Source organism: Gymnogyps californianus, chromosome 2 (genome assembly GCF_018139145.2).
Source record: "Gymnogyps californianus isolate 813 chromosome 2, ASM1813914v2, whole genome shotgun sequence".
Classification (NCBI taxonomy): Eukaryota; Metazoa; Chordata; class Aves; order Accipitriformes; family Cathartidae; genus Gymnogyps; species Gymnogyps californianus.
In genome coordinates, this window is record NC_059472.1 from 155,968,608 (window position 1) to 155,989,394 (window position 20,787).

The 20,787-nt window shown below is 44.1% G+C and overlaps 1 protein-coding gene across 1 annotated transcript in view; it reads left to right on the forward strand.

Moving 5' to 3' along the window:
- The window catches only part of ADARB2 (adenosine deaminase RNA specific B2 (inactive)), a 119,993-nt gene that overhangs the window by 70,439 nt on the left and 28,767 nt on the right, over window positions 1-20,787 (forward strand). Inside the window, exons 5-6 of the mRNA XM_050890934.1 lie at window positions 2,842-3,010; window positions 10,029-10,180. Coding sequence (XP_050746891.1) covers window positions 2,842-3,010; window positions 10,029-10,180 — 321 coding nt within the window. The remainder of the gene's footprint in view (window positions 1-2,841; window positions 3,011-10,028; window positions 10,181-20,787) is intronic.

Sequence of the window (20,787 nt, forward strand, 5' to 3'; positions counted from 1 at the left end):
ACTGAAGCAAGTATCTAGGCTCAAGAGTTGGAAATGTTGCCTAAAATGCCAATGTGATCAGTCAATGTTAAAATTTGCCTTCATCAACTAGGCATCACGTATCTTATTCTCAGAGACAAATTCCTCCTGTGTTCACTGGAAATAATATCAAGCATTTCACAGGGGATAAACCTCCAACTCTATCTATGCACAAAACAAGGCATGCAAGAGGACAATCTGTTAGCATATATGCTCCTGAATGCATTGGGCAACTGTCAGGTTGTTGGAAGTATTTCTCATCATGCTGGGTGCCCTCACATGCAGCACTGAACGGTGCTACATTGGTCACAGATCACTTTCCCCGTTTGGCTCCCCAGTGAGGTGTAAATATTTCAGAGCTAATGCATAAGTCATGTACACCTGTGTTTCTGGGTGCCATAGTAGTGAGACATAACTCTTGGGTATTTCTGAGCATGGAGGAACATGGATTATTTTCTGTCATTGCAAATGGAAAATACATGGAGATTTTTAATGTTTAACACTCAGACCGGTTCTGCAAATTCTTGGAAACCATTGCCTCCAGCCCCAGGCAACATCTAAGTGATGTTCTGCAAACACGAGCACCTCGCCAGGACTGGCAGACACCCCAGGCTGTGCCCACACATGACTACCTACTGGGGCCCCATATCACTAAAAGCCAACATACGGAGTTAATTCACCCAAAAATGAACATCCTAAGCACACTTGGTATTACTGTGCGGGTGGACATTGTGATAGCAAACAACATCAGAGGGATTTGTATTATTGCTGCGTCAATAGGTGCTGGGTGCCTTTGTGTTTCATTTGTGAATAAATCCAGACCTCACAGAAAATCCTGAGTTCATTCATCATCTTACACTCATACTAGAAGACAGAAAGAGTTAAGCTGATTTATGGATAAAATGTTTGAAATAATAAAAGGCATCACACCATGCACTGGTGTGTACTGATATGTACTTTGTCACTAGTGCCTAGTGACACTAGTACTTCTGTATGAGACTGTCACAACCAGGGGGTCAGGTGTGATTAACTGAATTTTTCACAGTACTTATACCTCTCCTACAAATGTCACAATGCTGCAATGCCACAATACTACTAAACCTTTTGGACTACTAATGTAGCTATCATATTGTTATAGGCATGAGATAATTTTGGTATCATTTGCTATTATATACGTTAAGCACAGCAACAGTGCTGTAGCATGTTATCCACCACTAGTCCCAGTGCAGTGTGGAGATTATGAAGTATTATTGGTCCTATTTACTAACTGGGACATCACTAGCAGCACCAGCCCTTTATGTTTAAAATACAGTTTCCTTCTCCATTCAGCTGTTTTCTCATATCACACCAATGGATCTTATGAGAGAACATGGCCCCAACCATGGTGCTTCCAATCCAAAACATCTCTGCAATTTTTTGGTTTTTTCTGCCACTCAATAGGCTTCATCATAAGAAAAAAAATAATGTCCTGGCTCTGTAAAATAATTCCTAAAGCTTTTCTACAGCTAAAGTAACATAATAGAAACAGCAGCACCATGGCCCATGGTGAGATTGTTTCCATTCCCCCTATGGGTACTTGCAGCCTCAGGCCTGTCTTCATCACTGACTCGCCAGACTTTGAGGGCTTGATTCAGTTGCTTAAACATAGGCATCTGTTTCCACGGAGTCACTTTATGGATTTCCATGTGAGATGCATGGGGAGGGTGCAGAACCTCCTGGACACCCCCACTTCCCTGGAGCAGCAGCCAGAGGTTAGGCAGGACCCTGAGGGCATCTCAGGTGACACTACATGGGCACAACCATACCAACCCCAGCAGTCTGACTTGCTATACTGTACACGTGTTTGCCTACACACAGTCGTTGTGTACAGCTGTCAAACACAGTACAACACTCTTAGGCTACTTTGTCACATCTAGAGGAAGCACCCATCAGCCAGAAAAGTCCTTTTTCCCAAGAGCTGCTCCTTTGTTCTTTGGTATTCAGAGAGATGCATCCTGAAATGTGCTGTTCAACAGATGATTTCAGTTTGGGCTCAGTTCATTCTTAACTCTTCTTAGAAATTGTCCACAAGGCAGAATGAGCTACATTTTAGAGTGAAATCCAAGTCCTGTTGAAGTCTGTAAACATTTTGCCACTGACTGCAAGGAAATCAGGACTTAATCCTAGAAAGTGTCTATTTGGACCAAGAAAGGCACGTCTTTCAATTGCCGTCACCATTATCCAGAGAGGCAATGGAGGAACAAAGCTGGTCTCAGTGATGAATGCTCCGTCCCTGAGACCACAGTGGAAAAGGCACCGATGTAGCTGCTCTTGGAGAAACAAAAAAGAAACTGGACTGAAACTCAGATCTGTTTTGCCTCTGAGATTTTTAAAAAGCAGCTCCAGAAGTGTTACTTGCATTTTATTTAGTACTTATAGTGCAACAGCAATGAAACCTAACATTACAGGGAGTGTGTGTTCCCACCAGAAAATGTCTTCAACAGCTCATAAAAACTTGGCCATTTATCAGCACTGCAGGAGATCTTTATTACCTCCCTACAGCATATGCTCTCCTATGAGGTAGTTATTGATTTAACAAGTAAACTTCGTGGCAAGCTTTTATCTTGGAATTAGCAGCAAGACTGAAATAGAGCCCTTATTATTCTAATAAAACAGAGATGTGAGATTCCTGCATATTCCAAAGGCCATATCATCACCTTAACAAGCATCCCATTAGGGCTGTCTGGGCTGCCACATCAAAGCATGGGCTGTGAGAACTTTAACAATCATGATATCATACTCACCTCCGGTAATTTCACAACCCTTTTGTTTTTCTTCCTACAGGTTTGGACATCAGGCAAGCTCAGGTTATTGTGCTGTCATCGGGTACCAAATGTATAAATGGGGAATACATTAATGACCAAGGGCTTGCAGTCAACGACTGCCATGCAGAAATTGTGGCAAGAAGGGCATTTGTCCACTTCCTCTACTCACAGCTGGAGCTGCACTTAAGGTAACTGAATTCTGTTGATGCTTGGGGAATGTTATATGGCCTTCAGTGGAACAGATCCATCCTCCAGACATTTGAACTATTTGTTTCTTTACGTTGTTTCTGAGTCTTTAGCTGATGAAGGACCAATACACTGCACAGAAAAGAATGAAAGAGTTACACAGTCTAGAGTGTTGGGTCATGAGCTCCTTCAGCTGATTTTCTTTCAGTAGCTATTAGATATGACTCATAAAGTTGGGTTTTATGAAGCCTGATGATTTTGTACAAATCTTTACGTGCAGCCTTATTAGCATCATTCACTGGCCAGAGACTGGAAGGCGGTCATTTTGCTCACTGCAGCCATTTTCCTGTCTTCCTTGCTGCTGCTGAAATATCTCAAGGAAGTGATTTATTGATCATTAATGCCTTCATTGACTCACTAGAGAACCAATGAATGTTAACAGTACAGTAAACTTTGTGCCAAAGTGCAAGATGCTATCACTCACTCCTTCTTTATGATGTTTTAAAATGTTATAGCACGTAGAATCATTACAGAGGAATTATTGTTCTTGTCTTCAGCCAAACCCACCTTGTTACCATTTAAATGGTTAATGGGTCATACAGTGCCTGGAAGTTAGTAATAAGTGGGGTACCGCAGAGGTCTATTCTGGGACCTCGCTAATCATGTCTATCAAATCTGGAAAAGGCTATGTAGTGCTTGGTTATAAGCTTTGCAGAGGACACCAAATTGTGGGGAGGACCAGTCAATATGCCTGGGGGCTGGGCTGTCATCCAGGCAGGCTGGAGGACTGGGCCAGCAGGAACTTTGACAGAAAACTCAACAAGGACAAATGGAAAGTCCTGCACTGAGGAGGAAACAATGACCTGCAACAACACAGTCCGGAGCCTTACTAGCTGGGGAGCAGCTCTGCTGAAAAGGAACAGGATTCATAGGCAGACAGCAAGCTGAACGTGAGATCATAGTGTGTCTGGCAGCAAAGAGGGTCAACAGGATCCCGGGCTGTATGAAGAGTCAGTCAAGGGGTGTGATCATCCCCAACTACTCAGTACTCATTAGACCACATCTGCAATATCATGTGCGGTTTTGGGTCCCCCAATACAGGAAAGACATCAACCATCTGAAGCAGGTTCCGCAGAGGCCACCCAGATGCTCAGGGGCCAGAGCACTTGGCCTCTGTGGAGGGGCTGAGGGAGCTGGGCCTGGTCAGCCTGGAGATGGGATGGCAGACCTAGCAGAACATATGTCAACAATACAACGGAGCTGGGATCTTTACCAAGGTACACAGTGGGAAGATGGCAGACAACAGGCACACGCTGAAACAAGAGAAGCTCAGTCTGAATATTAGGACTAACTGTCCCCATGGGAATAGGCAAGCAGTGGAACAGGTCACCCAGCAGGGTTGTGCAGTGTCCCTCCTGTCTTGGAGGTTTTCAAAACCTGAATGGATAAAGCCCTGAGCAACCTGGTAAACTGCTTTGAGCAGGAGGTTGGGCTAGAGACCTGAGGTCCTTTCCAGTCTGAATTATCCTATGATCCTATGAAAACTGAGCAGAAGTGAAGCTGAGGTGGCATTTATTATATGGAAGGAAGCAAGGAATGAAGGAAGCAAGGAAAGAAAATGAACAAAACCCCCCTTATCTTCTGCTCATTCTTCTGGTCATTCTTCTGCTCTCCATTCTTGCTTGCATTCGCATGTGACTTTATCTGAAGGACATTAACCTCAGTGCAAAAACTCCCTTTGACTTCAGAAGGTTTTGCATCAGGTCACAGACACAAGGATTAATCTGAGCTGGACTGTGCGTTCTTGTGAGCAGCTATGATACTGTTGCACCGAAGCAACAATAATAGGAATAATGGTTATTTTCACTTCAGGCTGGAGTTGAAGACAAGAGAGTATATTGAGTAGATGAGCTTGGCTAACAAAGGGGGACAAGAGCCTTGAAGGGTTTAATCAAAACCAATATCCTCTCTATTTCAATCTGAATTGCTTTCAAGTTTACATTAAATTATTATATTTTCAGCAGAGTAGCAGCCCTAGTACTTGCTTCGTGCTACGGTCTCTTGGGAAACAAGTGCCATCACTGTATCTTAAACTATTGTATTGATCCACCTCCCTAACATGTTCAGTCATATTATGATTTTATTTGGATCAATGTCAACAGTCTTTTGTTAAGAGAATCCTCAGTGCAGCACAAGCTCCGTTCACAATAACTTCAAATCACTGTCTGTTCAGCCAAGAGCAGGCACCACTACTTCCCTGACCAGCACACACGATAAAATTCTCAACCAAAATTGTCCAGGCTAAGCACCTTTGAAAGACAGAGCTGGAGATATTGTCAAATTAGATTTTGCTTCCTTAAAGTTCATGGAGAAGAAAAACTGTGTGTTATAATATATTCTTCAGTTCTAGTATTTATTGCTACACTCAGTTTTATGCCATCATCAGGAGCTTTGTCATACGGCAAGAAAACGGGGGTGTTCAAAATGAAATGAAAAACGCATTTTCTGCACATTAAAGCCACATTTACCCCTTTTTCTCTAGAAAAAGAGAGACAGCTCCCACTGGCAGAGAAATTACATGGTGCTACCGCATAGCTAAAAGGACAGGTTTTTAGGACAGACATGTTAACTCAGCTCCACTGGGATTCCCTGCACACCAGCTCCTCAGGCTTGGGGGAAACACAAACGTGGCTTCTGCATTGTTCTGCATTTGCATTACCCTAGCCCAAATTTAAGTCCTCTCCCAGGCCAGGAACCTGTTGTACAAAGTTGAATATGAACTGAGACCAAAAAGATGGTTCCCTAACCTAAAAAAAGAATGAAAGCATAGTTCTTGCCTCAAAGAACTTAAATTTTCCATCCCTCCCTACAGAAAAGGCAAGTTTGTTCTGTGGAGCGTATTCCCTATTTTCCACAAATCTTCCTCCCACCAAGCCTACCTGCTCAAATTGATCTCCACAGCTGGATTTCAAACTTCAGGAATTTCCAATGTAAGACTTATTTTTCTATATGATACTGTCCTTGAAAAGGAACCACTTCTCCAGAATTTACAAATGCTGCCATTGACCTCAGTGAAAGCAAAACACATACTTGCCTGAGTGTAGCATGAAGGCTTCAAAGAGCAGGGACAAGGAGGCTGGAGAAAGCGAGGGCTAGGATAGAGAATTAATGGCCAGGAGAGATGTATTCACTGAGTTGAATTTACTTCTTGACACCTTACTTGAGATGTCTAAAAGTTAGTCAGTCGACTGTGAACTAGATCCCCAAGGCTCCTTTTATCACCACTGGAGAGAGGGGGGCATCTCTGGAGTGGGAGTCAGCAGACTTATTCAAGTATCTATTGTGGGTGAGATGAATTGCTATGTACTGGGGCAAATTTTTTTCCACCTCTATAAAGAGAGCATAGGGTGACTCCTTCAGATATTTAAACTGTAGAACAATCCCATCCACAAGCAAAAGTTGCAGCAACATGTAAATTACATTTTTTTTTCCTTCTCTACATATTGTTAAATGTTAGAGCTGTGACTTTCCTGACTTTTCTCAGGAAGGAGAGTTCCAGAATGGGAACTTTATTCTCTCTAAGAAGCAAGAGTGACAAATACTTCAAAAGGAAACTTACTTTCAACAATTCATTGTCTAGAGCTTGAGTTAAATAAAAGCTAAAAGTACAACTAAAACCTGACAGTTTCTAACCAGTCTGATTAAAATCCTTAGCCCTCCCACATTTCATTTTTATGACAACCGTAATCCTCCAGTTCTCAAGACTTTCACAAAAAAGACGAAAAGTAAGACGTAAATTTTCTGATGTACAAAAGGACAAGAAAGACATTTTGAGAAGCTTTTTCTAAAAATCACCATCAAAAAGTACACAAATACCATAGTCTGAGTCTCTTGCAATGACAGCAGTAAAATTCACATTGAGTTCAGTGGGATTATTTACACCAACTGGCCAATAGGGAAGAAAAGAAAATTCAACTCCTCTTTTTTAACAAAAAATAAAACTAATTGGCTATGCTTAAAATAAATCAATGCCATAGCAGTCTTGCTGCTGTAGTGGCCCTGTAGGTGCCAGAGGGATGAGTTTACCAGAAGCTAAGTTCTTCCAGAGAGTCAGATGCAAACCACTGTTTATTTTATACATAAAAAGCAAGGAATAGTCTTCATCCAGTCCAGTTAAGTTTTTTTCCAGGAAAATCAGCTGCTTGTTATACATCTACTATTTCTTATTTTTGTCCTACTTAATGGACACAGCTCCTTCCTTTTTAAGCCTGCTGTTAGTTTCTCTAGGATGCCGAGCTGTAGCATGTGGTACTAGAAACTTCCTGTAAGTACGTCTACATGCTAAAAACAGCTCCTCTGCTTCTCTTTTAGAGAGTGAGGCCTTGTTTCAGCAAAACGCTTCACATATATTAAACCATAAGTATGTGCTTAAGTATCTTCTTGAAGTCAGCTCAAAACATACGCATGTGTTATGCTAAATAATGAACTTAAACACAAGATTAGAATTTAGCACATTCTTAAAGGTTCCTCTTGAATCAGCCTCAAATCTTAACTCTTCCACAGAAATTCATAACAGGCAAAGGTTTAGGGACAATTTCTGCTCTTTTAGCCACTGCCAGCATGTGGAAATGACACTTTAATGCCACCCCCTGAATGAATGACATTTGTGGGCTCACTGTGGGCTTCTCTCTTCATTGCTTTGTGCAGGTGTGTATGGCTGTGCAAAGTGGTATTGCAAAGGACTGCTACTGCAAACTCATTCTCCCCCTCACAGCTCAAAATGACTATCCCAGAAGGAAGGCAGAAGTGTACTGGTGCTGGGGGAGAAGTGACTTTGCAGAAGTGCATCTCATGCTCCACCTGGACCATTTTTACAAGGTCCCTGAGTCCCCCTGGGCTTTGGAATCCCCCAAGCATCGCATGCACAAGAATCTCTGCTAAGCCACAGCAGATGGTATTGCATCGCAAACTCTTTTATAACAATACTCTGAGTTTCATTATTAAACCTATTCAGCTGCTGTGCAGGGATGAATCTCATGTTTGAGTTTAGCCCCAAGAAAACCATCCCAAAGGCAGGTCAGGACCGTATGTGATACAGAGGATCTCAGCCTCCTGGAGGAAGAGGCAAGCTGCCTTGCCCTCCAGCCCTGCCATCTATTTTTAGAGCAGCTGTCTATCACCCAACCCATCAGCCACACTGGCCGCAGACCCTTCTTGGTACTCAGGGACAGGGAAGAGAGCAAGGTTAATCAGTGAAAAACAATAACCAGTAAAACAACGATGAGTGCTGATTACTGTGAACTCCTGAAATCCAGCCCAAAGAATGACGGCTCTGACCTTACATAGCAACAGTTTCTAAGTACTGCAAGCTGCCCCCCACTCTGGTGAGGTTTAACATAATAATAGCAGGCATTAGGACTGCACAGCTTTGTATTCTCCCAGCTGATTTTGCAGTGAATTATTTAAAACTAACTGCAATTGCTCTAAAGTCCAAGCAGCAGGACTTACAGGTATTTTATTATTTCAGAGGCTTGTATCAGGGTGATAACATAATTAGTGCAGTTGGGAAATTCCACCACAGCCAGCAGAAAATGAAGGAGCTGCATGTGGCAGCCCCAGCTCCACAGCTGGTGTGGCTCCCTGTCCCTGACAGGCGAGCTAATGTGCCTGTAAATTCCTCCTGACAGCAAACGCATCCCAGCATCAAAAACTGACAAAACACCCAAACCATGGAAGAGTGACAGCCAAACGGTTTCAATAGCACAGAGGCTGCACCAGGAGAAAACAGGCAGAGGCAGCTTGGATTAAAGCCAAGGACTTGCTCCGAGGCTGAGTAGAAAGCACCCCTGTTTACGCTAACAGGAGGTAGAGAAACCAGCAGAAATCGCCTTGGTTAATGGGCTGTCCTATAGTGAATTAAATAGGTAGGATTCTGGCTTATTAAGAGCTTCCTAGGAAAATCATTACCTGCAGGTGCCTTTCTGTTCAGAGATATTCCTGCAAAAATACCCTTGAGTTTTTGAGGGAAGGACCAGGGCATCAGAGGGAAAGGAGTCTCATCATAATTTCACTAATCACATTTTCACCTTCAAAACTATAATCACAACCATCACCCAAATGTACATATTAGAGGCAGCTGTCTGTCAGAGAAATCACCCATGTCTTCCCAAATGTAAATCATCTGAGGAACCACACGGCAGCATAGCCTTAATGCGAGCTATTGCTGCAAACGGCAGGACTGGGAGGGTTTGGCCTCCAGGGCAGCTGTTGCTAATGGAATATGTGCGCTGTGTCCCCATCTAGCTGCTGAACCACTGCGAAGATAAAAGCTTCATCTTAATAAGTATCGTTTTCAACTCAGCTGAGAAAAGCCCACACAAGTTTTCTCCTCACTTCTCAGGATGGTTTCGGATTTCCAAAAATGCCAAGTGACCAACAGGACACTGCTGGCTTAGATGGAGCACTCGCAGGTGGCTCTGGCTGAACGGGGAAGAAAAGCAATGCCTGGGGAGCAGGGAGGGTTGGCAGGGGTCGTAAAATCTGGGTGCTTCATTAGAGGCCCTTTTCAGTGGAGCATATAAACACGCATCTCGGTTGCAGCGATGCTAATGGGATTTAAACACGTGCCTAGGCATTGTGATGAGCAGAGTTGATTTGTTCACAAGACAGCCTAAGAGAACTTTTCCTTCTTTCATGCACCAGAACCTCTTTAAAATCAATGTGTTTATGCATCCGTGCATGTAAGGAAGGAGAGTTACCCTTCAAAAAAACACACATTTTATCGTTCGAATATATTCTAGGTAAGCAAGCCAAAAGCACTTTGACAGTTTTGACCTCCTGTACACATTTCTTCACTTGGAGAAGCTTATTTTTTTTCTCTTGTTGTCACTAGGCGAAATATATGATGCCAGGTGCTAATAAAAACAAACAAACAGAGGGAGAAAAACAGAGAGAGAGAGAGCAGAAATGTTTCTGATTTGGCATGTAACAAATTACCTGGAACCTCTTTTGTGATCATAGCAAACGGCGAGAAGACTGGGAGCGATCAATCTTCATGCGATTAAAAGAGGGAGGCTACAGGCTGCGGGAGAACATCCTGTTCCATCTGTACGTGAGCACTTCACCCTGCGGAGACGCACGCCTCAACTCCCCCTATGAAATCACAACTGACTGTAAGAAAAAAAATCTTCCCTCTCCTCTTTTCCCCTTGCGTGGGTCTTTTTTTTTTTAAGATCAGTCTTCTTTCTTTGTTTGCTTGCAGAAGATGTTTCACCTGAGAGCAGAAACGCTATGGGCTGTGTGGTGTGTCTGTGTCCGTGCAACTGGTGCTTGGTCCCGTGTACTGGGGAAAGGTGTGCAGGGAAAATCAGAGTTGGGCAAGGCAGTGGGAGACTGCTCTGCGTGCCTGAGGCTCAGTGGTTCTGCTAGGGAATAATGTCCCCAATAGCCTGCATTTCCTGCTAGGAAAGTAAAATAAATAAATGCCTTGGGAAGGGTCCCCATGATCAAAGAGATCCTTGAAGCCATGGCCATGGGCTGGACCAGAGGATCAGGACTCTAGCTGGAGATGCATAGACTTTTCTCAGGGTTCAGGCAGTATGTATGGGTTGAAGGGCTGCATTTACACTAAGCCTGAGCTGTCCAGGCTGCAGCAGCTGGAGTCTGAAGTAGAGCGATGATATGATATGATATGATATGATATGATATGATATGGCACATCTGTAGTGTTGGTTGAAGGTCAGACTCTCTCCAAATACCACCTGCCCTTGCTGCGAATAATGTCAAGACCCTTCTGGAAAGGATCCTTCCCAGGCCATCCTGCCTATATCAAATCAACTGCATGGTCACTGCATGGCAGATGGGCTAGGTGGAGTCCACCAGGCCCGCCTTGGAGTCTCTGGGCCCATACCTACGGCATTTAAGTAGAAATGGTTTTCCAGGGATTTCTCCTCTAGAGGTCATCCTGCAAGTGAGGTAAACAAATCAGGTCTTGAGCCAGTGTGTGCCACCAACAGACCTGCAGAGCTTGTTGTCCATGAAGAGACATCCCATCTCCACCACATGACCCAGCACTCTCATCTTGTCGCCCCCCCAAACATGCACGTCCCTGCCATTGCCCTGCCATCGCAGAGGCATGACCTTGTTGCGTTCCCACTGCACCAGCTTTTCCCCTGCCTAGCCACAGGGAATACCCCCAACAAGGGACAGGGGACTCGAGAGGACTGTGGCTTGTTATCACATGTGTCTGTCACCCCGTGATCCAATGCACGATGCACAAGGTGTGCTCTTATCTCTGCCCCTAGGTATTGCTTCTCATACGTGCATTTTACAGTGCTGTAATACCCATAATGCTGGCCGCTAAATGTACATATAATGAGAAATAGCCCTTGCCCCGACTACCTTGAATGTGAAGCAGGCAAGACAGAAGAATGAATGGAGGAGGAAGCATAGAGACAGGAATGTAAAATTAATCATCCAAGGTCACACAACGACCTAACTTCCTCACAGGCAAATCCATCAGACCGTAGTTTCACTCCTGGTTCTTATTTGTACAAGTTATTTATTAACGATTAGGTATTATTCTCCCCAGACTGGAATCTTTTTGTCATGTGTGAAACAGCAGCTTGCTGGGGTGAGAAAGCAGAATGCACCTATTCAGGAAGGAAATACACTTCCTTACCTGACATAATTTCTACATTCTGTCAGCTGGGTTTATAAAATGAAGAAAAACAAGTAAATGTTTAAAAGGCAAACAGCAAATTGACAAATTCCTGATGAGGTAACAAAATGAGGAGCCACAGCATCATCTTAAAAACAAAATTAAAGATAAAAAAGGAAGTGTCTATGAATATCAAAAACAAATGGTGATTTTTGGCCTCCCACTTTATGTGTGTATCACGAGATATCTAAAAAGGCTTTATATTTGGTTAAAGGCCCTCATGTTTTCCAAAAGGCAGGCTTCTTGGGGCAGCCCTTACTTGACATCAGAAGTGGAAGCACCAAAATCTGTAATTATTTTTGAAATGTGGTCCATTCTCGAGAACAACCAAAGGCTGTCCAGGATGGATTCTGCTCTTTCATGCATGAGGAAGTGGGTGCTTTGGGCGGCTGACAGCCAGCGCTGCCAATTGATATGCAGCTGAACCCAGCCCTGGAGGTGAATCGTACTTGGCTCATGGATTGCTTCAAAAAGCACATAAACCTACCAGCTAACGAAGGAATGCTTCTTTAGATAACAGTGCATACAGGAAGCTGTGTTTAAAAATATATACTTACGCAACACTGGACACATACAGTAAATTTGTAGGTGGTCACAAAAATATTTTTCATGTTGGTTATTACACCAATTATTGTCCTGATGCAGAAGCTGAGGCAGAAAGGGCTGTGTGGCTTACCCAAGTGTCCTGGTTTTGGCTGGGATAGAGTTAATTTTCTTCTTACTAGCTGGTACAGTGCTGTGTTTTGGATTTAGTGTCAGAATAATGTTGATAACACGCTGATGTTTTAGTTGTTGCTAAGTAGCGCTTATCCTAAGTTAAGGACTTTTCAGTTTCCCATGCTCTGCCAGCAAGCAGGTGGGCAAGAAGCTGGGAGGGAGCAGAGCTGGGACAGCTGACCCGAACTAGCCAAAGGGGTATTCCATACCATGGAACGTCATGCCCAGTATATAAACTGGAGGGAGCTGGCCAGGAGGGGCAGATCGCTGCTGGGGCATCGGTCAGCGGGTGGTAAACAATTGCATTGTGCATCACTTGTCTTTCTTGGGTTTTATTTCTCTCTTTTTTTTTTGTTATATCCCTTTTCATTACTATTATCACATTTTTATTATTATTATTGTTAGTATTATATTTTATTTTACTTCAGTTATTAAACTGCTCTTATCTCAACCCACGAGTTTTATTTTTTCCCCCCGGTCCTCCTCCACATCCCACTGGAACGGGGGAGCAGCTGCATGGTGCCTATTTGCTGGCTGGGGTTAAACCACAACACCAAGGTTACACAGTGATCTAGTAGCGGGACTTGAAGGGGCACTACATCTGGTTTGTAATTCAGTCTTCTGAGCAGATCCCTCTACCTTTGTCCTGCGCTCTTAAAATAATTTAGCACTGTGTAAAAAGCCATGTCGCCAAAAGCTGTTCTTCAGTGAGATAAGCATTTCCTTTTAGCTCACATTATCCCAGAGACATCTGGGAAGATAAGTATTTTATAATGTTTATCATTCAGATCTTATCTTTTTTTTTTTCCCACTAAAGAAATAACCTTTCTTTCATCCAGTAATGACAAGAAACTCCAGATGAATGCTGCTTCATTTCTTAAACAACAAAGAAGCCTCTCCTAGAGCTAGCACAAGCCATCAAACGTTACTGATTATTCTCTAAAGATGCATTAACATTTAAAAACAGTGTCTCGCCATGTGGTTTCTGGTTTTGCAAAGGAATATGATAAGACTTTATCAATACAGGGAGTGAGTAAAATCCACTTCTCAAATCTCCTTCCAAAAATTTCCTATTATCCACCGTGTCTTCCCAGCACCCTCAGGGAGGCCTCACATTTCCTTCTTATGAGCTTTGTTCTGGTAAGGGAGGAGATAAGCTAGCATGCACTTGAAACCCAGTTTACTTCTTACTGGATAGTGCGAGGTACCAAGTTAGCAACGTGTAAAAGTTTGACCTTACCGTGGTTCATGTGAACAGCTGCAATGCAGAGGAGAGGTCCAGGGAGCCTGCACCCATGCTGGGTCCATGAAGGAAAGTAAGAGATTAGGGACAAAAAGATAAAATCATGCTTTGGTTTGCAATGATGCCCTTCTTGGATCAGAGGTGAGCTGACCTGTTTGTTGATACATCCTTAGGCAGCTCTAAGAGAGGCAAAATCCAGCTGGACCAGGGCTGCTCTGAGCATGGAGGGGTTTTCTAACTCTTTTTTGGTGCATATAAGTCAGGAGGCTGGAAGAGCTTATGGGGGGATTCAAGTGAAGTTGAAGCTTTGGGAGAGGCAGGTACAATCCAAAAGAGTAGAGGAGGAGGCTGAGGGGAGAGGTGCAGGACCGGGTGACAGCAGGAGAGGAGACCAGCCAGGGTCAGTGGTGTTGCAGGAACAGGAGGCTGGGAAATGCCAGAGGGGTTTCAGACAGTTGTGAGAGGTTTTATGGGTTTGTCCTGGCTCATTCTCTCCAGCCAGTCTCCTTCCCAAGACTTTTCCCTTCATCATTTTCCAAGGTCACCCACAAGGTTGTAGCACAGCTATATGGTGAAGAGACAGCATGTTCCCAGTGTCCTCACAACTCCTATTGCTCCTTCATACACTCAGCTTCTGTCCCTGCTTCAGTTCACTGCTGTAGGTCAGGGAGCCTGGGACAACATCTCTTTTTCTGGTACCTTCTCCCTTTGTGTACATCCAAGCAAGGTACGCCTGGATTTCTGACTTCTCCTGAGGGCAGTATCGCAGCACCAAGTTAATGTGGGTTTCCTGAAGGTTTTAAGGGGGGCTGATGTTTTCCCATTACAGCACGCACACTCCAGCTCATGAGGTGGAGCCATGGGGGCAGCTAGCCCTGTAGTATTTGTTGCATATTTCTCCTTCTCCTGAATCTAGGGCAAACCACAGAATAATCAAGCCCTTGATTAAAGTGTCTTCCTAGCTAATTTAGGGCTTCTTGACTCACTGGCTTTTTTTTTAAGAGTCTCTTGAAAAGCAAAATGAATTGCTTAAAAAATTGAGCTAATAAATCCTCCACTTCCCCACTCCTCCTTCCCTGGAAGGATTTTACCTCATTGTCCATCTTTCTTCTAGAGATGTGCTCTCTCTTTTTCACTACATGGATTGCCAAAGAGACAAACAGAATCTGCCCCAGGGCTTGTCTCCATTTTTCTCCCCTGGGCTGCTTTTCTATCTCTTGCTAACATGCTGTATTGCCTTGTACCATTGACTCCTTGATAGCCCGGCTCCTGTTTTATCCCACGCTCCCTTTAGGTCTGAAACACACCATTGCATCTGCTCCACATGGGGTCTTCCTCCTGCTTGTCTATTAACCTACAGCTGTGCTGAAGCTCTCATGCACACACATTTGACAGAGCTCTCATCTAAACAGGATTCACTTGCAACCACGTGAGCTGGATCATTGCCTTGGTAGGTGATGTGATGGGGAGAAGATGTGCATTGCAGTTTTCAGAGAAGTTGGGGAACTGAAGAGTACCCAGAAAGACAAGTTTGCGCTCTCTACTTCAAGTGTGCTTTCACTCTGTGCTTTCCCTGCCTGTGGCTCTGGCTGCTGGATTTTACATCCCATTCTCAGATAAAATGTTCTCTGTTAACCTCAAAATCTGGGGCTGCCTCAAAGGGTTGCCCTGCTCATGCCACAACTCAGCAGTCTGTGTTCAGATGTGGCTGACCCAGATAGTATCAGCATATGATCCTCACATCAGAGTCCCTGAAATTCCTATCCTGAGCAGAGTGGCTGGAGAGGGCCAGATTCAAACAGTGGCCATCTAAGGAGCCTGTCCATCTCCAAGAGATGGACACAAATGATCCCCTGCAACTGTCAGGAGACTCAACCCCAGAGCTCTGCATTCAGGGTCCTGCAGGCAGGTATCAGGATGCAAATACAATGAGGATGTTTATGGCACCAGCTGGGCTAAAATCCCTCCCAAAAGCTTTGGGTTTGGTGAACTTTATTGGACATGCCAGGGGAAAAAATCTCTGCCTTCCGTCAATCCCATGTTTTGTTTAAGTGGACAAATTCTGTTCTTGTGCGTAGATGATAAGAGGGAAAAAGCATTTCAAGAACCATCTAAATAACTCAGTGATCAGAAAAGAAATTAGATATCTGTAACTACAAGAAAATGCAGGTCCTAACTGGTATACTGCCCCTGTTACAAAAATCGAGGGTAACCATAGGTCATCCCTTGGGCTTGGACACCATTATTTGTTTCCATTGTACAAGTGCTCCCAGATACCATATCGCTCTGCTGTGGCTGCTGGCCTGCTGCAGCTTGGGAGACCACATTGGAAATTCGTAGCTAGTCAGTGCATGGAGCAGCTTCCTCCTAGGTTGTAAAGTTGATTTTATGCTGATGAATGGCCTGTCTGTGGAACTGGGATGAAGGTGCATTATTTTCCTATTTTTCGTATGACTGAGCAGAACAATACCTTGGGGGGATCTCAGAACAAAATTATCATAGAGGACCATGCCCAGAAGTAACACGAAAGAAAAAAAATGCACGCAACACTGTAGGCTGTAGTGCTGAACACTGCCTCGGGAGAAATAATCCTAGCACTGGATGAATTATTGTGGTCAGCCCAGATTGCTTTGTCATGTAAAGGATGCTGCAGAAATTGCACACACAGCGTGAGGCTGTTGGATTACTTCAGGGGCTAGGAAACTGGTTATTAAAAGGTGAGGAGGAATCGTCCTTTCGCTTCATTAAGACTGGACTGGGATGGATCCAAAAGGTTTGGGTTCAGGGTGTGAGCACAGCACCCTCTGTCAGCCTCCTTTGAGATCCAGTCCTGTTGAAGCGATGGCCCCTTCCTGCTTGTGCCACTGACACAGCCTCACTTTACCAAAGTAAATACAGAGGAAGTGCAAAGACTTTCTACAGTTAACTGGAAGCTGGTCTGTCAAGGAGCTTATATCCCTGCTCAGGACTGTTAGCAGTCATCGGTTTTATATGTAAAAGTGTCCTGTTTTCTAACTCAGTCCTCCCAGGCTGCTGAAATGCTGTTTCAGAGTGGCTGGTTTCACTCGAGTTAACTTGGTAGGGAAAGCACAGTCACAGGACTGTCCCCTCTGGTTAATTCTCTCCATCACTCATACACATCACCCGTGGCTGGGAGCAGAAGTGAAGTGTGCTCCTGGCCGGGATGGGCAAAGATGACAGCAGAGCCCAGCCCAGGTGTAGTGGTCCTCTGTCCCCCCGAGCACCGCAGGTCTGAGCAGCGGTCTGATTTAGCTCAGGGCTTCCCAGGTGTGGAGGTGGTGCTGTGTGTAGCCAGTTCAAAGATTTCTCCCCAACATCCAACATAAGTCCATGCTGGGACTGTGGGGGAGCCGCCTTCTTCTGGAGAAGGTGGGCAAAGGGACTTCAGGAGAAGGAAGTGTGGCTGAGAGGGATCAGTGGGACCCTGGGACAGGACGGCCATGGTAAGGATGGGAAAGTTTGGTGGGGGAGGGGGCCTGTGATGTTCAGCTTTGATGGGGGGAATAGGCAAGAGACAGCAACATAAGGCCTGTGAGGGGCGGGGGGACTCTGGAAAGCTTTGGGATGAGTGGAGCTCCTCTCCTTCTGCCAATGCACAGCACCCACACAGGACCTGCAGGCACTGGTTCGACCCATCTCCAGCGCTGCAAGAAACTTTTCCTCCCTCAGCATCTCCTACTCACTTTCTGCTCCTCCAGGGCTGCAGGGAAGGCAGAGAACGGAGGAGAGAGGAAAGACTCATGTCGGCGGGACCAGAAGGAGCAGAGGAGGGGACCGGCCCAAGCCCTTTGCTGTGAACCCTATAGCCCTTCTGACGCAGCCTGAGCGAAAAGCTGCAGAAGCCGCAGCTGTTGTGTCTCCATGTTCAGATAGACCCGTTGCTCAGACAGAGCAGCAGTGCCAGAGGGTCTGCAAATACGTGGTCCGGGTGTTCTGGCTGCTGGAAATCCCATCGCTTTTGCTAATGCAAAGGGAAGGTCTGATGCCCTACATAGCCTGCCATGCTAAAACTTTTGCCAATCCCTAGGGTCAGCTCTAGCCCCTAAACCTGACAGAGAAACTGGTGATGTGCAGGCTTAGAAAGAGTGTGGTGAGACTGTGAAAGCAATCGTGGTTTTATTGTTGGCATTATCATGCTTGACCCCAGAATGCACCTCTGAAAGAGGCTTTTGTTTTGCTGCATTGGCAGTCCTAAAGCTTTCAGTGCCAATTAATCAACCTTTAAAAGTTTGCTATTGCTTCATATTTGTTATTAATCTCCAGCAGGCTGGGTAGTTAGGTGTTTAGTGGAGTTTTGCTGACTAGTGAATAACCACTTCACTTCATGGACAACCTTCACGTCTCGAAGTACTGACTGGCTGGAAAGAAATCAAAACCTGTCAGGCAAATTTTTGAAATAAAATAATTGTGTGAAAGTGGGATTGCATCCTGTATTTTTCATGTCTCCTGGTCAGCAGCACACTAACGATGGGTAGAAAAAACCTACTTCCTTTCCTTCCATGCTTAGTTCATGGTGAGCTTTCTCATTCATGGCCACTTAGACTCAAAGAAGAACTTGAACCTGTATTCCCAAGTCCTGGATCAGGGTTCCAGTGAATTGACTATCAGCTGAGCTAGACAGCTCCCTTTCTTCAGTCTCTGTTATAAAAATTTGTCAGAATTGGTACATCATGAGAAAACTCTTTGGCTTTGACAATGCATTGAAAATGTCCCAACTCCCTCTCCTTGTGATATTCTTGGCTGCTTCTGCTTATTTGGGTTTTGTTGTTTCGGGGGGAGTTTTAAAGCAGAAAATAAGATTTTTTAGAAGGATGTGTCAGTGCAGTGTGTGTCTATCTGGGAAAAGAAAGAATATGCTGGAAACTATGGATTGCTCAAAGCCAGCATTGGCCACAGCTTTGAAAAGCTTTCATGTAAAGCAAAATGTGTTTGTTAGGATTCAGGAAAACAGGTTTCCACAGCTATAATCAGATCCTAATTTTAACAGAATGCTTGAATCACCAAAGGGAATTGCACTGTATTTATTGATTCTGCTTTGTTATGGGTTTTGCTGCTTTGTAAAACACTGCACTTAGATGCAATGTTCAGATGTGATAAAAAGGCTACATTACTCAGCAAAAGGCCATGGCTGAGAAGCTTTCAGAATAGTAGTAGAAAATTTCACCAAGAAAAGCTGTTTGTCCCTGAATTTGTCCAGCCGAAAGAATAATAATGTCTGAGGTTCTCCAAGGTCCCCTGAAGCAGGAACAAAGAGGCCGCACGCTCCTGGACACGGCTGCCCCAGGTCCACCCCAACATCCCATACCCTGCTAGAAATATGTGCCTAATTACAGCACATGTTTTGCGTGGAACAGATCAAAACATAGTTGGGAAAAATCCTGTGGGCAAAAACTACACCCACTCAGATCTAATTTGGTCTAATTTACCCTTCCACTGAGTGCGAGTCACAGGTAAAGTTCATGAGCTGAATTTTATAAAGCTTGTCAGGCAACTCCAAGTCCAGTTAAGATCTCTGTGGGACTTTTGAAAGTCCTTAGACTCCTGGGGAGTTTCTTAGAGTCTTATCTGAAGGCAGCTGCATAAGTGACAAACAATTTAATCCTAACCATGACTCTGCTGATACTTCTCTAGCTAGCCTTGAGCAACTCACCTTACTCTGGTCATTTCTATTTCCATACTTGTAAAATGGCAATAAAAGGTATCCAGCTGTCACAACTTTGAGGAAGGGTAATTAATGCTTAGAGTAGGTTATTAAAATAGAAAGCACTATATATTCTAAGCACTATTATATCATTCTATTATATCATTATTCAGAATAATTCAGTAATTACAATCCATAGATTTTTAAGGCCAATGGGGACCATTTCCTGATGATCTAGACTGAAATTCTCCAGCCAGAGATCGTAGGACTTTACTCTGTAATTTCCATCTACAGCTCCAGAAGCTGAAGTTGAACTAGGGTATGTATGGTGGTACAGCAGGAACCACAGCCTCTCTAGGCTCATACCAATCACAGAGGGGTTGAATATCTGTCAATATTATTGACAGATTTCTGTTGTGTCTGTCTCACAGGGTTCCTTTTCTATTTTCGTATTTTGCTGACTTCTTTCACAACATTTTTCTTAAATCACTCTTGAAGATTTCAATTTCCAAACAACAACAAAAATCCCAAAGCCACATGAATAACAGCATGTTTTGTTGATAAAAGAAAGAGGGTTATGATGAACAACACATTCCCTTTATGTTTGTGTAAACTTTTTGATTAAAACATGGCAGGAGAGAATTGTCACCGAATAGGCAATTCCAGTGATGTTGACAATTTTTCACACAAAGTATATTTAAAAGATAAAGCCTAACTTTAAGAGGAAACATTTTTTTGTTTAAAAAAAAAAAGGAGGAAGATACAATGATGCATATCTTAGGACACAGGTGAACAACAGGTCCCTACTGGCCTCTGGCTGATGTGGCATCTTGCTCTCCACACGCAGCCTCCAGCCACTGCCCTGGCTTTGCTCGGCCACTGACCCAGGCACCAGCAGCAGCTCCCCACACTGTCAAAGATGAGCTAGTCATTGCTGGAGGCCAGTTAATGTGCCTCTGTGACTGGTGACAAGGCTCATGAAGGCTTCAGAGGCAGAACTTTTCTCCGTCACGGAGTTCACAGAGCCAGCGCAGCCCTTTCCCAGGTCTCTAGACTTTGCTCTGCGGGACCAGCTGCACTTCCAAAGCAACGGTGTTGCACATCTGATTTTAGATGAGAGGAGCAATTAGTAATTAAAAATAATAATCTTGAAGTATTTGAGTTGTGCTTTCCTTGATTGCCACATGCACAGAATCTTAATTCCACTGATAAATCTTGTGCTTTTGGCTTCAACATACTAATGCATTTCTACTCCAGAGCAGGCTGGAGTCTGCAGCTTGGGTTTGTAGGTGGCATGAAGGATCTCCCACATGCCTGACCCAGTACTTCTCATTCCTCCTTGCCTGGAACAGTTATTTATAACTCTCAGAAGAAACGGTGCATGACTTTGTTGCCAACAAATTATTTTAAAGAGAATTTTAACTAGTTATTTACATTT